Source organism: Thermobia domestica, chromosome 1 (assembly GCF_964235325.1).
Source record: "Thermobia domestica chromosome 1, izTheDome1.hap1.1, whole genome shotgun sequence".
Classification (NCBI taxonomy): Eukaryota; Metazoa; Arthropoda; class Insecta; order Zygentoma; family Lepismatidae; genus Thermobia; species Thermobia domestica.
Genome location: NC_137454.1, coordinates 294,737,042 through 294,754,729, shown reverse-complemented (window position 1 = coordinate 294,754,729; position 17,688 = coordinate 294,737,042). Strand labels below are relative to the sequence as shown.

Below are 17,688 nucleotides of genomic sequence, written 5' to 3'. Positions count from 1 at the left end.
GCCCCTATAATTTTCTCAAAATTTTGCCACATGTTTTATTGCCGCCTTGCTCGGCATGGTTCAAAATTGCTCTGTTAGTCAATTTTGAAAATGACTTCCTAATGGCAAGTCGTGATGCACAGATTAGAAATAGGCATTATGATCCTAAGGTAGACAAAAGTCTCACTGATTTTGTAGTTACTGCATATAATGAATTGAAACTGATCAATCGCTATCAGCCGGAATCACGCGTTGTCGCATCAATACAAATATTGTTACACTTTTAGGCTACAGCAAATATTGATATCTTCGCTGTGTATTAATTTTAATCATTAACTTGCAATAGTTCAAAATTTTGAAAGTCAGACGAAGTTGCAAAACAATTCTAACCGAAGTCAAGCCTACCGAATCATTTTGCTATTCGTAATATTAATGTTAAGGAAAATCGTAATCATAATGCAAGAGGCAATTTTGCATTTTCTTGTACTGATAATATAGCTGAACCTAATTGTAATGGCAATACGACCGAACCTAATTTTAGAAGAAACAGAAATAATAATCGTACCGCTTTTAGGAACAATGTAAACAATGGATCTAATTTTCCACGTACTCCCAGATTTCGTAGTAACTACATAGAGGGCAGAAATTTCCAAAATAGGAATCAAAGATCTGGTGAAGGAATAACATACAGAACCGTATCCAAAATAGCGCCATTCAATGTAATCTAATCGAATCGTTTGATAATGTCACTTTAAACTAGATATGGCTAACGTGGAACGAGTTAAAGCCACGTCAGCAACTTATTCGCAAGAATGTGAAGATAGAGGTTTAGACTTATATAATAATGCTACCAATTCTTTGATTAATTCTTCTATAAATGAAAATAATTTAAAGACTTTAGATCATAGTAGTGGCCATCAATATATTCCCCTAAGCAACTTCATCTGCGATTGTGCATCGAATTTTAAATGTTACATACCACATTGTGGACCAATTGAACATATTTTTTGTGATAATGGTGGACAATTTCGTAGTAATGTATTTATCCGTGCGATGAATGATTTCAACATTAAAGTACATTTTGTTACTCCTTATCATCCAAGTAGTTCTATTGTTGAAAATGTTCATCGAAATCTTGGTATGTTATTTCGATACTGTTGCAAGAATAAACACACAAATTGGATTAAATACGTCACGGAAATTACCTGTTTTTAAAATTATTCAGTTTCCGATACTTTGGGAGTTGCTTCGGCGAATATTCATAATGGAACTGATTCCATAAAAAGCTTAGAACAGCATTTAATGTTAAACTTAATGAGAATGATGAATTGGATTATTCACATCTTGTCAGTATGGTACGTCTACGTAGAACATGAAAATTTCTTTTGAGAAACCAAAAGATTGAACATCAACAGACAGGTCTTTGTGAGGTTACATCCACAAAGTAACGCATCATTGAAGATAATATATAAGTTCTGCGATTTATATGCTGGAACTTATTTATGTACTAAACAAATTAACCCTAAAGTTTTTGAATTAAGAGATGTAAAGACTGGTAAACTTTTAGGTTTACGCAATATTGACGAGTTGAAGTTATGGCGTCCATCAAAACACACCAAAGGTAAATGGATTCAATTAGTTGAAAAGTTAGTTCATACAGAAGTTTTGTCCAAGATTAACATAGATAATGTCGGGTTTCCAGATTGATTCTTAATATAATAATTATTTATTACATTATTCTTTAATATGATATTGATTAGTTTTTGTTTTATTTAGTGTTACGATTTCTTTGTAATTCGCTCTTTTTCTATAAGTAATCACATATTTACTTACAACGATGATGTGTGTTTAGCAAAGTTTTGCTAGCTAGGCCCAAATGAAAGAGATTGGTTATGTTGTATTTTTAACTTACACTGATTTATTTAGTGAACGAGCATAAGTGGTGTTGAATTAAATAAACTATTTTCAACAAAAAAAAGACCGCAAACTTGTCACATTTTGAATATGTCTCATTTTAGTAATTTTATAAAATTGGAATTAAGATTGATTAATATCAGAATATAAAAATAATATTGAAATAAGATAAGAATATTGTATTGTTCCATGGATTGTATTTTTATATGTAAGAACTATTCGAAAACTAAGACAACATTGTATTTGCAATGTCTAACGGTCTAAGGATTCTTTCTTTAATTGTGAACAATTTAAGAAATTCCACTTATTCGGGAGCCATATATACAACGATATTGTATATTTATAAGTTACTTCCATTCTTCTTTTAATTATTTTGGGCAAAAGATGCTATTTAAAAGTGCACAGGCTGTGATTACGAAGAAGAGGAATATATATAGAACAATATGCTGATGTTGAGTGATTTTTAACCGATGTTACTGTAACAACAGATTTACCGTTTTTGGGTTGCTATGACAACCTGTTCTTATTGATTAGGTGACTGAGAGAAGATAGTTATTAAAAAGTCGATTGTTTAAAATTGATGTGTATTATTTCAGTATATTGCAATTGATATTTCTTGCGGAATATATAAACATAAAACTACAAATGTTTGATAGTGTGTAACTTCATTTCAACCAAATAGCATATGCATTTTATATCGAACTAGGTAATATAACAAAAATAGGAAAATATCGTTACACTTAGTCAATGATGTCCAGGGTACTGATCACTTTAAAGATTTTATGAACAAATTATATAGTTTATACGGTCAGTCCCTAAGTATTGTCGCGCAGAAGCGTGCCACGAGCTCGGTATACAGTTTGTGAAAGTAGGACGAGTTCTTGGTGGGTTACAAGTACACTCAGGACGTTAATGATGTGTGAACATCATTCGGAGCACTCCGTCTTCAATCCACTAACTCATTGCATGATAGCGCAATAGATCCAAACATGAAAGCAACATTTTGAGGTTTGAGGAAAAGATTTGCGAGTCCAGAATTTCTTCTGGATTTAGGACTTATGTATGACGTTTTGCAAGAGGTAGCTATGCTGTCAAAGGATTTAGAATCACAAGAGATAACTCTGTCAACAGCTGTACATCTAGTGAAACGAACCATACGGATGATCGAAAGTTTCAAGGATGAGGTAGGTGAACATATGCAATTAGCCTTGCAGGCTATAAAGGATGGTATGTTTCAAAATGTTATTCTGGAACACTACAAGAAGACAATTGCAATAAATCCTCGTCAATTCATTCAAAATGTTGGTGATAGAGTGAAATCCAGATTGTGTTCTGATGCCGAATCAGAAAATAATCAATTGTTGCGGGACATTTCAGCACTCGATTTTACTAACATAGTAATTAAGGGAGACATACGCCATGAATAACGTGAATTAAAAAGAATCTGCAGGCTTTTCCATCTTGATACAACTGCCGCCATTCAAGGGTTAAGGGACTTGGCAGACTACCCTACAGCCGATAATATTCCACAAAATACTCTATATTATGTCTACCAGTGATGAGAACAATTTCCACATTGCCATGTTCTACAGCGGAGTGTGAGCGAGGAATTAGTTTGATGAATAACATTATCATTGACTTGAGAACATCATTACTGATTACCCAGTCTCCAGTCTTATGTTCATCAAATCAAATGGATCACTACTTGATGAGTTCATGGCTTAGAAATATGTTAACACGTGACTTCAAAATCACGGTGCTGCAAATGACAGTAAATCTAGAGTTTGTGCAATACGCGCTAGTGATACTTGTTATGAAGAATCAAAAAGGCGCTTTGAAGTGTTTTTAAGTGAACTGTTGCAAATATCTCTAGAAGAAAACTGTAGTGTTGAAGGTAAAATAATATCTTTAAAGTAACGTTATTTTTCCAAGCTTTAAAAAATCTTTTACCAGTGTTATTTAATTATTAAGAGTTTTCATATGATAAGTGTGAAATAGGTTCGAGGTAAGAGATGTGAATAGCTTCAGAGGAATAATTTATTGTTCCAGAGGAAGTTAATGGCGGGTGTTCAAACTACTTTGTTCGAGCTTTCTATGTTTCGTGTTGTTATTAGATATATTTAAGGTATTGAAAAGAAAAGTGTTCTAGTGACAAGTGTGAGGACAATTAAAAGTCGCACTTTCGAGTTTTTTTGAGCAAATAGACACAAGTAGATTCCGGAGAACTCTATCGAGGTTAGTGTCACGTCTTATATTTTATCGAAGGTTTTCACTGTAACTGTTGTCACTAGCCACTATTATTTAGATGTTATTATACAGGAACGAACCAAAACACAAAATTGTTAGTTTTAGGATGAGGGGATATACCGATGCAGAATAGCACATTTTTGCTCTGAGAGTACGAGTATATTCATGCGATTTGAAGGTTGATGGCTGTGATATTTCAATTGCTTAAAATCTTGTTCTCTGCTGAAGAGAACCAAACTTGCTCGATATTTTAAAACTAAGGTATGAATATTTTCAACATCATGCCAATGTTAATACGTAACTTTGAAGCAATACAGAACCTATTAATTGGAAAAAAAATTCTAATTGAAAGAAAATCATGTCTTAACGATTTTATAGAGTTAAATTTAGGCAGAATGTTCTTACTTCTGGCACATCGGGAGCAATATTTCTGTTTCTTCTCGGAGTGAGTTGGTTCTTTATTTAAGTAAGGAGTGTTATCAAGAAAAAAGCATAAATGCTTTAGACTACAAACCAGTAATGTATCCCTTATATTTTAATTGAATTAATTAATACATTCGTTTTACATGGTTCATTAAAAATATCTTCTATGTCTTTTGTAATACTCATAGAGGATCACAAAACACCGTATACCCTCTGAAAATTTTAGGACTACCGCACTGGTGATGCATCGGAAGAATTCGGTATAATTCGCAGAGCTGCCCTCCGAACGTACACTTGAGGAAACATGAAAAGACAGAAGTGAACCAAAGATGCTATCAAACTTCGAAGACATGGCGCACGAACTATTAAAAAAAACACTTAAAAGAACTATAACACGAACACTAACAATTATTCTAATTAAAGTGTGACAATAATAACAGCAAAAATATAAAACAACGACAACAATAGTAGACCAAACGAAACTTAGCAGCAATCCGACAACACTACAGCCTCAAGAGATATTCTCCATAATACGTGAGAGATGACACTGGCAAAATTTTATATATGGGGGTTGACGACCGGGACACATCCTCGCATTCTATTGGATGCAGAAATTGGTAGATTTCGGTCAAGCTTCATTACTCATCGCGACCACTACAGTTGAACGGAAGTTATAAACTATTGAATGTGTCAAATCATCATTGGTGGTGATTTTCTTACTCCTAACATGAAAAATTTTAGCGATAGAACAATATCAATATTTTGATAGTTATACGTACACATGGTGGATCGAGATACAGGTGCTAATATTTTATTTTATAAGTATTTTGGATAGTTTAGTGACTCACCACATAATACGTCCCTCTAAGATATATAGTAATTCGAAACGCTGAAAATTTTCTCAAACTTTGTGGTATCTCGCCTCATTTGGGACAGGTGGCAACTTTACCTACAATATACGTATATACTATACTGTACTTGAGATTATTATTTTTTAAATCCAATGAAAGACGAAAGTATTAGGTATGTTTAAATGGTAAAACCGTAAAACACAAACTATAAGTAAATATTAGAAAATAAATAAAACTTGAGTGAATTTTGCGATAACGTAAGACTAAATATTAATATACAACTACCATACTCACCAAGAGCGTAATAAGAGGAGTGAGTGCTCCACTAAGACGAGCGCACATGCTTCCAATTCCTAAAGCAGTGTTCCTCAGAACTGTTGGAAATAACTCAGCAGTATAATTGTAGATAATCGCAAAGGAGCCAGCGATGAAAAACTTACCAACCATTGAAATGACTGTAGCAGCTACACTACCCGCGGACGTATCTGAGACAAAAATAGAATAATATATATAAGTAATTCAATTATAGTTTTAAATATTTCATAACATTTATGGAATTCAATTAATTTGCATTTCTTTAAAATTAAAAAAAATAAAACTTGAACAATGAGGTGGAAGTAGTCTTGTGACCCAGAATCATACACAAAGAAAATTGTGTCGAAAATCAAAATGGAAGGAAAATCTGCTATGTTTAAATTTCATTACACTTGAATAAGAATTAGTTGCAATAGAAAAAAAATCCTATATATGAGTTTCTCATGGAATATTGTTTGCATTGCCATTAATTATGAGTTAAATAAACAAATACAAATTAAGGAAGTGTAATATCTCGTAATCTATGATCCATTTTTCCCTTGAACATACGTGAACAAAAGCAATTAAACCTGATCAATATCATATATGTTTCATAATAATCACTTAAAGAGCTCCTCCGTGGCTAAGTGGTTAGCGTACGAGCCTTTAGCGTGGGAGACCCGGGTTCGAGCCTGGCGGGAGCTCATGTGGTTCGGATTCCTCATTAATCAGTAGGTCCACGTCTCATATAGTCTCGCTGCTGAAAGGGACGCTAAACTAAAAATCAACTCAACTCAATAATCACTTAAGATACAACACTAATTCAAGTAGAAATTAGTGGTAATTTAATAGAAAAAAACTATGAGCAAATTTAACAAATTGTACATTCTTTTGCACTGACGTGAGATGCAGATTTTATTCTAAACAAATCCACTTTCGCTGTTCCTTGCTGAACTTAAAACTTTTAGATAAAGAATTATTTTACTGAAGTGTGGAGGGAATCAGACCCTGCTTAAATTCAAATAATAATAATACTGGTAATAATAATAGTAGAATACGTTAGGTTAATTACAATACGTAAGAATTTTAGCGAGCTATTTTAATTAAAATACGAAACATTCAAAGTGAAATGTTAAAATCATGCTTTCCAAATAAAATATCTCATCTTTATTTTGAGAAAGCAAACGCAGGAGCTTATTTTGTAGTTTGGGACAACATACGCACATTAGAAATCAGTTAACATAACTACAAGATAAAAAGAGTAATCTACATGATAATTACTCATAAGTGCCATAATTTAGTTTTCCCTTTATTATAATTTGTGATCATTTTCAAAGTGCACTCGTAAAATAGGTAAAATTCTACCGTCACTTTTTCTTTTATTGATATTTCCAGAATGAATTGATCTATTTCGTTATGATTTTCAGTAAATTAACGACAATATAACTATTTGATATACAAAAAATTGTAATGAGCTTTATCATATTATTCATAACATATTTAAGATAGAAAACTGTAGTGAGGGAATTTGCTCATTTTCACATGATATCCAGTTAGCCATATCAATTCAGTCAAAGAATATAAATTGATCAATTTCAAATTCTTTGACTTCAACTATGTTACACAGGGAACATAATGGTATAGAAAGATTGTTTTCCTATTTACATGTCTTACCTCTTGGAATATACGCCGTTAATACACAGCTCAATCCACCCAAAATCATGAAAGTGCTTATGAGGCAGCGTCGGCCAGTTCTGTCCATTAAAAGCATTGTCGTAACGTAACTTGGAATTTCAACTAGGCCGACAATAAATAGCAACAGGAAAGGATTTCCAAACAATTGCCCCGTATTAAGAGAAAGTCCATAGTAAGCTAAGCTATTAGCAAACCTGAAAGCACAACAAAATCATACGATTCAATCAAAATACCTATATACATATATTATTTATTTATTTGTCAATTGTTTTTGTGTCGAATACCGATAAATATCTGCAAAGGGAATCACTGACAAGAATTCGAAAACACCACACGCTTGTCAAGCTCTAAAATTATTTCTAAAAAAAATCTGGGCCTAACAAATTATGCTTAAGAAATTAGAAGAAACAAAAACTTATAAACCATTGGATACTATCCTCTATCCAGACAATAGATCAAAAATGATCCTGCTCATCTCAGTAAGATCCTGCTTTGAAGTATCTTTCCTCATTTTCATTGGACAACATAGACATTTCTTTCATTTGCTTACTAACTATTAATAGAACTCTTCACTCCTCGATCGAATTCCTTCATGCAAGCAATGTGTATTGTTCACATGAGATGTCTCGATCGTGTATTCCGTGATCTGTAGCTATTATAAAGTTCTGGGTTATATACAACTTTCTCCATTCGTCTGTTTTCGCAACAAAAAAATTTCTTTAAAACCTTGGTGGTCGAATTTGAGTGTATGAGTTGGTATGGAAAATCAGTAGTATATTAAGGTAACAAAATTCATACAAGCCTGTAAAAGTTTAAAATAAGCTCTAGCACATTGAGGAAATACCGTGCACACTCATTCATCTCTCATTTCCCGCTTTTCCGTTTTCCTTTATTGTTTACACGTTGGAACTGCACTGGTAAGTCCAATTTTCAGCAACTGATTAAAGTGTTTCTATTTACTGTTTTTATAATTTTCGACACGGTAGTAATGCTATGTTTCTGTTTTAGACACTTCCTGCATAATGCGTGATAGCATGTGCGATATCACAGTCTGCGTGTGAGAATAATAAATAAATTGAGCACTAAATTTTCATTTAGAAAAGGGGGCAACGATAACTTGTATAACAACTTCTCAGAAATAAGTGTATATATAATTCAGGTTTATGCATACAAGCACACTGCTAGTAATTTATTTCCAATTCGACTACTGAAAAATTTTCTTTTGGAAAGCTCTCAGCTTCTTCTTTCTCTGTACGTTTCCTTGACCATCTTCTACATATGTAGAATACATGAGATAACTTATGTTTTTAAAGACTTTTAATTTCTTTTGTATTAATTGTGACAATAGAACATTTTGTACCGACTAGTTACACTCATTTTATATTAAAATATACTTTTATTTTCTTTATTGACTTTGTAGTTATTTGTTACACTACTACGCTTAAGTATTTAAATTTATTAGCTTCATTCATATTGCCATGTTTCAGTTAGCAGAATCTTGTTTTTGGACAAGGTACTTAATAACTTTAATCGCATTTCATATTTTATTTCATTAATTATGCCTTAACTCACAACTCTTTTCTCCAAATCTTAATAGAAATGTTTATAAATACCTTAAATGTATGCATGTTGCATTCATTTGAATATAGCATAATAGTTTGGTAGTTCAAGAATACACTTTGGTCAGCATCAGTAATAAATACTTTGTATAATGATGTCAACATAAGCACATCAAAATGTAATGATATATTTTAAATTATGTTACTATAACAAATTCTTAAAATATTGAAGAAAATGACACTTGATAATACAAAATACACATGAAAAACATTAATAATTCAATTATCATATAATATCAATACTAGAAACATAAATAAAATTATAAGTACGAGTTTACTCGTACATTTCCATATTTAGGTCAAATAAAAATGAAGTAAACTATTTTCAATGTTGCAAAATAAGTTTACACAGTTTATTATGTTACACAACATACTATTTAAAAAACTTAAGAAAAGAAAACTACACCATAGAGCAAAAATCCATATTAGCAGCTATCTCATGGGAAGAACTATTCCAATGTTTTATCATTTGTATGTTTAAATCTATTGAAATAAATGTAGTCTTATTTTGCAGATTTTTGCTCGCCTTGTCTTTCATAACCAAACTCTGTAGCACTCTAGAATAGTCCAGCAATATTATGCATTTCCTACGTGTCTCTTTTAGACACCATAATTTCATAATGAAAATGTTTGTCACATTCATCACTTACTACTCCTTAATTCTTCTTGAAGAATTCAAGATTTTAATGAGGAAGTTAATTATTTTCAGACACGTTAAAACTAAGTTTTCATAACAACGACTTATACACAAGTTCATTTTATTTCTATTTTATTTTTTCAAGGAAAACGAACAATCTTAAATCTATTATAATCGACTGTCTTTGAACTCTGTATAATTTCATTGAACTAATTATCGCTCATTAACTGTTGACCTAAAGTACTCTATTACACTTTTATATTATATAATTGAAAAATTTTGCCCCTTCCCTTCAATAAATCCATTGAGATTTTCACTGAAGCATGAACTTAAGCTTTAATTCATAAAACCAAACAAGATAAAAGTAAACCCTAAAATATTTCTTTGTACAATCCGCGGCAAAAAACCTGCAACATGAGCATATAACTTTATTGTGAAATGACGAAGTCTTTTGCTCCAAAATAAGTGTGCACGGGAGGATTCCGAGGTTTATCCTGGTTTGATTCGTTCCACGTAGACTTTATGTTCATTCCCTGTGCTGTTAGGCGTAGTTTCACAATAAACTTACATCCTCATGTTGCAGGTTTTTTGCCGCGGATTGTACGAGCTTCAGTATTCGAGTAAATATGAAAAAAACTTGATAAACTCTGACCAAGAATACAGTGCATATTTACTGTATACAAGAAGTTCCAAACTAGAAAAAGTGGCATTCAGATTAGACATAGAGAATTCATTTAAAAAATATTAGTCCAATTGACAACTGTTACATGCAACGTCCGCATTTGTCCAGCACTGCGTGTTTTTATTTAAAGAAAAGAATTGATTTTTGTATTTTTATGAAGGATGTCTCAGTAAGAGGAGAGTAATATGGATACTCTAATACTTGCAGTAATTTCGTATAAAATAATAAATATTTTGAAGAAAAAAACGAAGATGTAAAGTGAACTACCTAGGCCTACTTCTGTTTTGTTCAAAGTTAATTTAACTACATGAGTTAAATTATTAATTCAATTTATTACTGCATTTAATTACTTAATTTCGAAACATTGTAAGAATAGAAATTTAATGACATTTCGGTTTTCATTGAAATATGGAATTGATGATTTAACAAGGTCTTAAAGAGTAGAATCTCGATTAAATGTGTAGTTGAAGATGAACATGTGTGGAAGCAAATTAATATGTGTTTGATCTCTATATGTAAGGAAATTGGAAGCCCTAATAGGATTAACTTATCATAATGGTAATAATCGTGCCTTTTAATATATAAACCTAAGATGCACAGCCAATTTGTGAGAGGTTTAGTGCAGAACTAATATATTTCCAAATTCCCTTTAAAGACTTTGCTTACTTTTCCAGTTACTAGATTCAAGTAACGTAAGGTTACAAAGGGAAAGGATACTCAGTTAACTGATAGAGGAGCTACAGAGTTGAATCTCACACTTTGATCACGAAGCTACAAGAACAAGGACTATATTATTAAATTTACTAGTATGTACGAGGTTGCAGATATGTCAATGAACATGGTAAGTCGATTATGGTAAGATTTTGATTCTGATGTTGAATGTTTGATTTCATAAGCTAACGCCAATTTCAATAAAAACGTTCATTTTATTCCATGCTATTTAACATCTCGATAAATTGACCGTTTCGTCTATGATCACAATAGCACAATTGAAACAACTTAATGTATCTTTAAAATGTTACCTTAATTACTAGTTAAATAATAGCTAAATATTTTACGAATATAGTGAAACTGGTGGTTAATACTTTAAAATGATGAATAGATCGTTGATGCTGCGATATGGATTGCATTATTGATGTAATAACACTTCCGTAATTAAAACCCTAGAATTGCTGGAAATCTTAATATAAAATGAGCCTACCAATTAAGGCAACAATTAAGAGCCTTTTTCCGGAGATTTGGAGTTCGGAAAAGATCTAGGATACCATACGATCGAGTTGCTTTTTCAACTGGAGTCTCAACTTCTTTATTCATTAGACGATCCACGTCAACAGTCAGTGCACGGCCATTCCTCCGGACAGCTCTCTTCACAATAGTCACAGCTTCAGATATTCGCCCCTGACTCCACAGCCATCTTGGTGATTCATCCAATAACCTACGTATGTTAAGAAAGTTTTTTTAAAAAAAAATACTAAAATATTTTAGGCGGCAAAGTGCTAAGTTTTGTTATATCAACTTAACTGTAATACAATAAAGTTGTTGAACAAAGATATTTCGTGAACAATCATATTACAATTACTTATTTCTTATTTAAGATGTCATTCCATCATAATATTCAAAATATTTGTTTCTTGCAAGGGCACCGATTTGTCTGTAAATATTTGGGGGGCATTCAGATGCAGAAGGTATATATATATATATATATATATATATATATATATATATATATATATATATATATATATATATATCTATATATATATATATATATATATATATATATATATATATATATATATATATATATATATATGAGGATTTTAAGACAAATTGCATTCAAATTATGCCAAATATAGTACATTCATAAATACAATAGAGGAACCCACATGAGCTTTGGGGGGACCTGGGCCCCCTGGCCCCTAGGATCGGGGCCCTTGGTTTCTTGTCTATATTATAAGTATCAACAGACAATCATGAATGAACAATATATCAAATTACGAAACTAATTAAGTACTGATTCTGATGCTCAGTGCATGCTCGCAGCACATTTTAACAAATAGCCGAAAACATCGCATGACGTAATTATAGGCTATATTAGGCCAGAGTTGAATTTGACCAATTCAAGCACAATGGACATTTGTCATGGTATTATAAAATAGGAGGAAATGCCTAATGCAGATTGTAACCTGTTATGTTATACATTCCTCTAATTTCTCCACCTCCTATTTATGGAGACCTAAACAAAGCCATGCTATTGTTACTCAAAAGTAACTCAGTGAACCAACTTACATGCTTCCATGATTTTATTCGTTCTTCTTGTATTTCATTATTAATTTTCCTATACATAATTTGTCTCTCTTGCCATATTGTTCTTATATCGTTTCTCTTTTTCCTTAACACCCTTTCAATAATCTTGAAAATTTTGATGCTTATGCTGATTTTTTAACATGATGGTACAGCACTTGTGAAAAATTATACGAAAACTCGTTTTATAGTGGATCATAAATGGACTGGATATTTGCAGAATCAATTTTTAGTATCAGTATACTAGGTTTAAGCTCGTCAGCCATTTCTCTACGCCACTAGCTTACAGTGTAGGTTTACGCATTTACTTTGATATATATATATATACCAATTTTATAAACAATTCTCACACTTGTGTCTACCGCACAAGTAGTTGTCTCTGTTGTTTTAATAAACGTAATATGAGTCCACTTTTCTCCTTCTTTTCTACAGTTATATGTATGTTTTCTAATATCGGAATGCATTACTTTGTGTGGTTATATTTTTTTCGTTTCCATTCTATACTTCAAATCACAACAATCATTATAACAGTATTATAACACAGCAAACCGACAAATGGACTTTGTATATCAACTTTTAATGTCTTTATGTTCTGGCCATTCTGTAAAATAATCAAGAAAATCACTCATACCTTCCTTCTCGACAAATCTTTCAACCTATAACAGCATATAAACACACAAAAGGGATTTCACAAAACGAGAGCAATGACTGATCACGTAGATGATACGTGGACAAGTTTACACAGTTCTTAACTTTATAACAGTCACTTACAATGTCTAAACATGCTCTTTTAAGCTCTGAAAGAAGCTTTAAATGGATATCTTAAAATGAAATGTGTCCAAAATGATTAAAAATGGATTTGATTCCTTTGCGTATTGAATGCGCCAATTATTGCGAAGAATTCAAATGATTCCCATGACTCCTATATATTTTCTACTGTAGGCCTAATGGTCGGGTTGACATGCCTCTTAACCATATAATAGAAACATTTTCAACTAAAAAAATAATGGTTAATGTATAAACATATTGGTTTTGTGCCTTTAAATAGTTATTATATAGAAAAATCAAATCTTTCATTATAAATAAATTCTTAATGCATATCAAGACTAAACTTTTGTTTTTAAAATAATTATCAAACTATCTATCTATCTATCTATCTATCTATCTATCTATCTATCTATCTATCTATCTATCTATCTATCTATCTATCTATCTATCTATCTATCTATCTATCTATCTATCTATATACATAGATAGATAGATAGATAGATAGATAGATAGATAGATAGATAGATAGATAGATAGATAGATAGATAGATAGATAGATAGATAGATAGTTGTGTGTGTGTGTGTGTTTTGTGTGACTATTTGTAATAATAGTGATGCTGAATGTGAATATTAGGTATACCATAGAGCAATGAATTGTTAAACACATCTTCCTACAGCCTGATACTTTTGCACCAAGAGTCATTGTGAACGTGATGCTGTTACAACATTTGTTAATGACATTTTAAATGAAGTTTTCTTTCTTCAAAATTAATAAGAAACAAATAAAATGGATAAACTGAATTTTTGGTCAAATTTTGGTAAAACATGATTTTATGAAAATTGTATTTGAAACTGCAACAAAAGTTCGATGGTAGATACAACTCGAAAACCAACAATCCTCAATGCATTGTCTTTATGTTAAGAGAAAGTGGGGCAAGTCCGATCCAATGTGAAGTTCGTATTGATTCTAGTTTGTTCAAAACTAAGAAATATTCTGATCAATTTTATTTCACAAGGAAAATAAATACTAATATATCAACGCATCTAGGAGACCGTGTAATTCATAAATGCCTAGAGTTCTGAAGCACAAGGAACTGAACGATTTCTGAGTGTATTTGAAGTAAGTAGGATCTACAATTACAATGTTACAGGATAAAAATCCATAAAAATGAAATAATTTTCATTTCATATTCTCCTGATTTGGTCGTTTATCTTCTTTCTCATGGAGAGGAAGTTCGATACAAAAATAATTCAAGAAGAACGAAGGAATTTACTGAACAGCATTGCAAACCACTTTCGAAGGTCTTCTAACAATGATAGAATCATTCCACCAACTGGCAAATAAATTTATTAAGAAAAGTTTTGAGCATGATAATACAATCTTAAGTTATACTGTCATTAGGGCCTATTATGGAACCAGTTTAGTAGTTTCTCGGATTAATTGCAAATAAAAATGAAAACATTAATCTGATATGTACTCTAGCGCGTAAAGTAAAACTGAGATCTTAAAACTCTCCTTCAAAAATACTTTTATGATAATTTTTTTATTAAATACAAGAAACAAAGGAAGCTGTAAATTTACGATAAAGTTTTGTAGCAAAAAACTACTTACCACCAATGTCCCAAAAGTACTACACTATGTAGACCGTAAACCACTTGCAGCCATAGTCTATCCGGAATGAGGTACCCCCATAAGGCTACTAACATCACACCACATGCAAAAGCACCTTGAAATAGGATACCACAGGCTGTCCGTTTTGATGGACCCACTATCTCCATACCTGTGGAAACAAAATATTTGCAAGTTATTGCATCAGTGTTTCTTTTTAGATCCACATATGTACGATTAAATATATTGTAAAATCATGTTAAAAACAATACTAGGACATTAAAATGTATGTACTTCAAGAACAAAAGCTGCGGAAGATTCATATTATAAAATTAATTAAAGCAAGGCGGTCTAATTATAACTTTTCCTATTTTCTTTACAAGTGCTGTATTCGTCACTGTTGGGTGATATAAATCAACCGTCGATTCAATCTGCTATTAATAGTATGTATTTTTGGCATACAGTACATAAAAATAAATAATTTACTCAAGCTGAATGAATACTGATACACTTATTTTTAACGCCATCAAAAATTCATTTCTCTCGATTTTCCTCGAATACTACGCATGGAAATTTACCGTCAAGCATGTTATTTTGAACAACTCGATATCGTCTTTCGAATATATGTATCGATAATTAAACATAAATTAAATTTAAGAGTTAGGGACAATTTTAGGTTACCTCTCATGAACCGTATTATATATTATTGTATTGCTCGTGCCGTAATGGAAAGCTTGATTTGTGTATACTTCACTACCAGTTTCAGCGTGTTATGGTAATAATATACCATCAATTTTTAGGTTTACAATAAAACTCGTTTCTCTCGGTTTCCTCGAAAATTTTGCATGGGGATTTACACTCAGTTATGTAATTTTATTCCGCTCATTCAGATCTTTCAATCGGTATATGACTCGTCTTTGACAATTTTTTTCGTTAAATGCTAATGCCAATTGTTGAGCTTCCTTAAAACTTAACATCCAATTTCAGCATAAAGCCCCTTCCTCGCTATATGGTTAGTGTATGCATCTTTGGCGCGGGAAACTCGGATTCGATTCCCGAAAGAAGCTCATTTTGTTTGGGTCCCAATTTAAACTGTGGGTCCATAGCTCATATAGCCTCGGTACTGAAATGGACGCTAGACCCCAATCCAACCAACCAATTATTCTCGGCACCGAAGTAAGCAGGTAGTCTATAGCAAGGCAGTGCGACAACTGTTGGCAGATAGTCGACCGAGACCTATGTTGCTGATGACCTCCAAAGGCTCATACTTTTTAGACAACCTGATATGTAAGATAGCGAAGACAGATGATAAAGTATAGATAAAAGTTAGTAGTGCAAGATCTGAACATTGAGAAACGGGACAATACCTGAAAACCCACAGGCATATATTTGTCCACCGAAACCAAATCATGAACCACGGGTGAGGCCTCTACCTCTGAGCACAATAATAATAATAATAATAATAATAATAATAATAATAATAATAATAATAATAATAATAATAATAATAATAATAATAATAATAATAATAATAATAATAATAACAGTTTACCAAATTAGATTCACTTGGAACATTGATAAACATAAATTATATAAAAATGTCTTCTTTATTTTGGCAATTTTTCCTTACTGTAATTCTCTATACAATGGTATATCAACCCCTAAGATAAAGAAGTATTTTAAGCAGATTGTTAGGAACAAACTTCTACTGCCTTGTTAATATACAACGAATAATTATTTTTCCTTATATCTTGATACAGTAATTCCTGTACTGTACAATGTAAAAGCACAAACCAATTAGTAATTTTGTAAATGTCATGAATCAGAAAATTTAGATTTTGCTTTAGTCCAACGTCTCATTTATTTATTTTGTAACACTAATTGCTCACAAGTTCTTCATTTCGTACAATGACAAGAAAACTCTACTTTTTGAAACAGACGTCGATCATTTCCTGTCTATGAGGATTTTCAAGTTTTTTTTTTTTTCGATTTTCTCATAACTTTATTTTCCCGACTCATGACCTTCCAAAACTACTGATTATAATAAGCCTTAAGGTTTAATGGTATTGAGTACCTACGCCATCTATATTTTTTACCTGCTGAGTGATAAGAAGAAAGATTTTTCTACTTTCTTTGAAATAAAGTGCAGTTTTTTAATTATGTGATTTGCCAAAACGCACTTGTATCGTATGTAAATTAAATATTACTTAAACTGTAATTAATTTGTACATAGTAAAATAATATATATGAATATTTAAGTTTCACGAAGTTAAAGACATTTAAATATATTTAGAAGAAGAAGTCAGTAAAATCAAAAGATTAAAATTCCCGTTCATTTCAAAGAAAAGAGAAATATAATTCTCCTTATTGTTACGTATAGAATGTTTTCCCACAGGTAGATAGATAGATAGATAGATAGATAGATAGATAGATAGATAGATAGATAGATAGATAGATAGTAATCTGCAAGTGGTCTAGTTGCGGAAATTTGTCAGCAAAAAGACCACTTTCCATTATCTACTTTTATGAAAGTGGCCTATTTGCTGATTGAGGTGGTCTATTGGCGGAATCTTGGTGGTCTATTTGCTGACTTGAGAAATTGGTGGTCTAAATGCGTAATAAGGCTTGCCAACCTCTGCATTTTCTACAATATAACTATGCTCAGT

At 31.7% G+C, this 17,688-nt stretch overlaps 1 protein-coding gene across 1 annotated transcript in view; it reads right to left on the bottom strand.

Annotated features, from left to right (window-relative positions):
• LOC145661488 (organic cation transporter protein) overlaps nucleotides 1–17,688 on the bottom strand; it is a 168,632-nt gene that overhangs the window by 15,511 nt on the left and 135,433 nt on the right. Inside the window, exons 6-9 of the mRNA XM_081726807.1 lie at nucleotides 15,026–15,194; nucleotides 11,543–11,776; nucleotides 7,383–7,597; nucleotides 5,709–5,899 (exon numbers count right to left, since the gene is read on the bottom strand). Coding sequence (XP_081582933.1) covers nucleotides 5,709–5,899; nucleotides 7,383–7,597; nucleotides 11,543–11,776; nucleotides 15,026–15,194 — 809 coding nt within the window. The remainder of the gene's footprint in view (nucleotides 1–5,708; nucleotides 5,900–7,382; nucleotides 7,598–11,542; nucleotides 11,777–15,025; nucleotides 15,195–17,688) is intronic.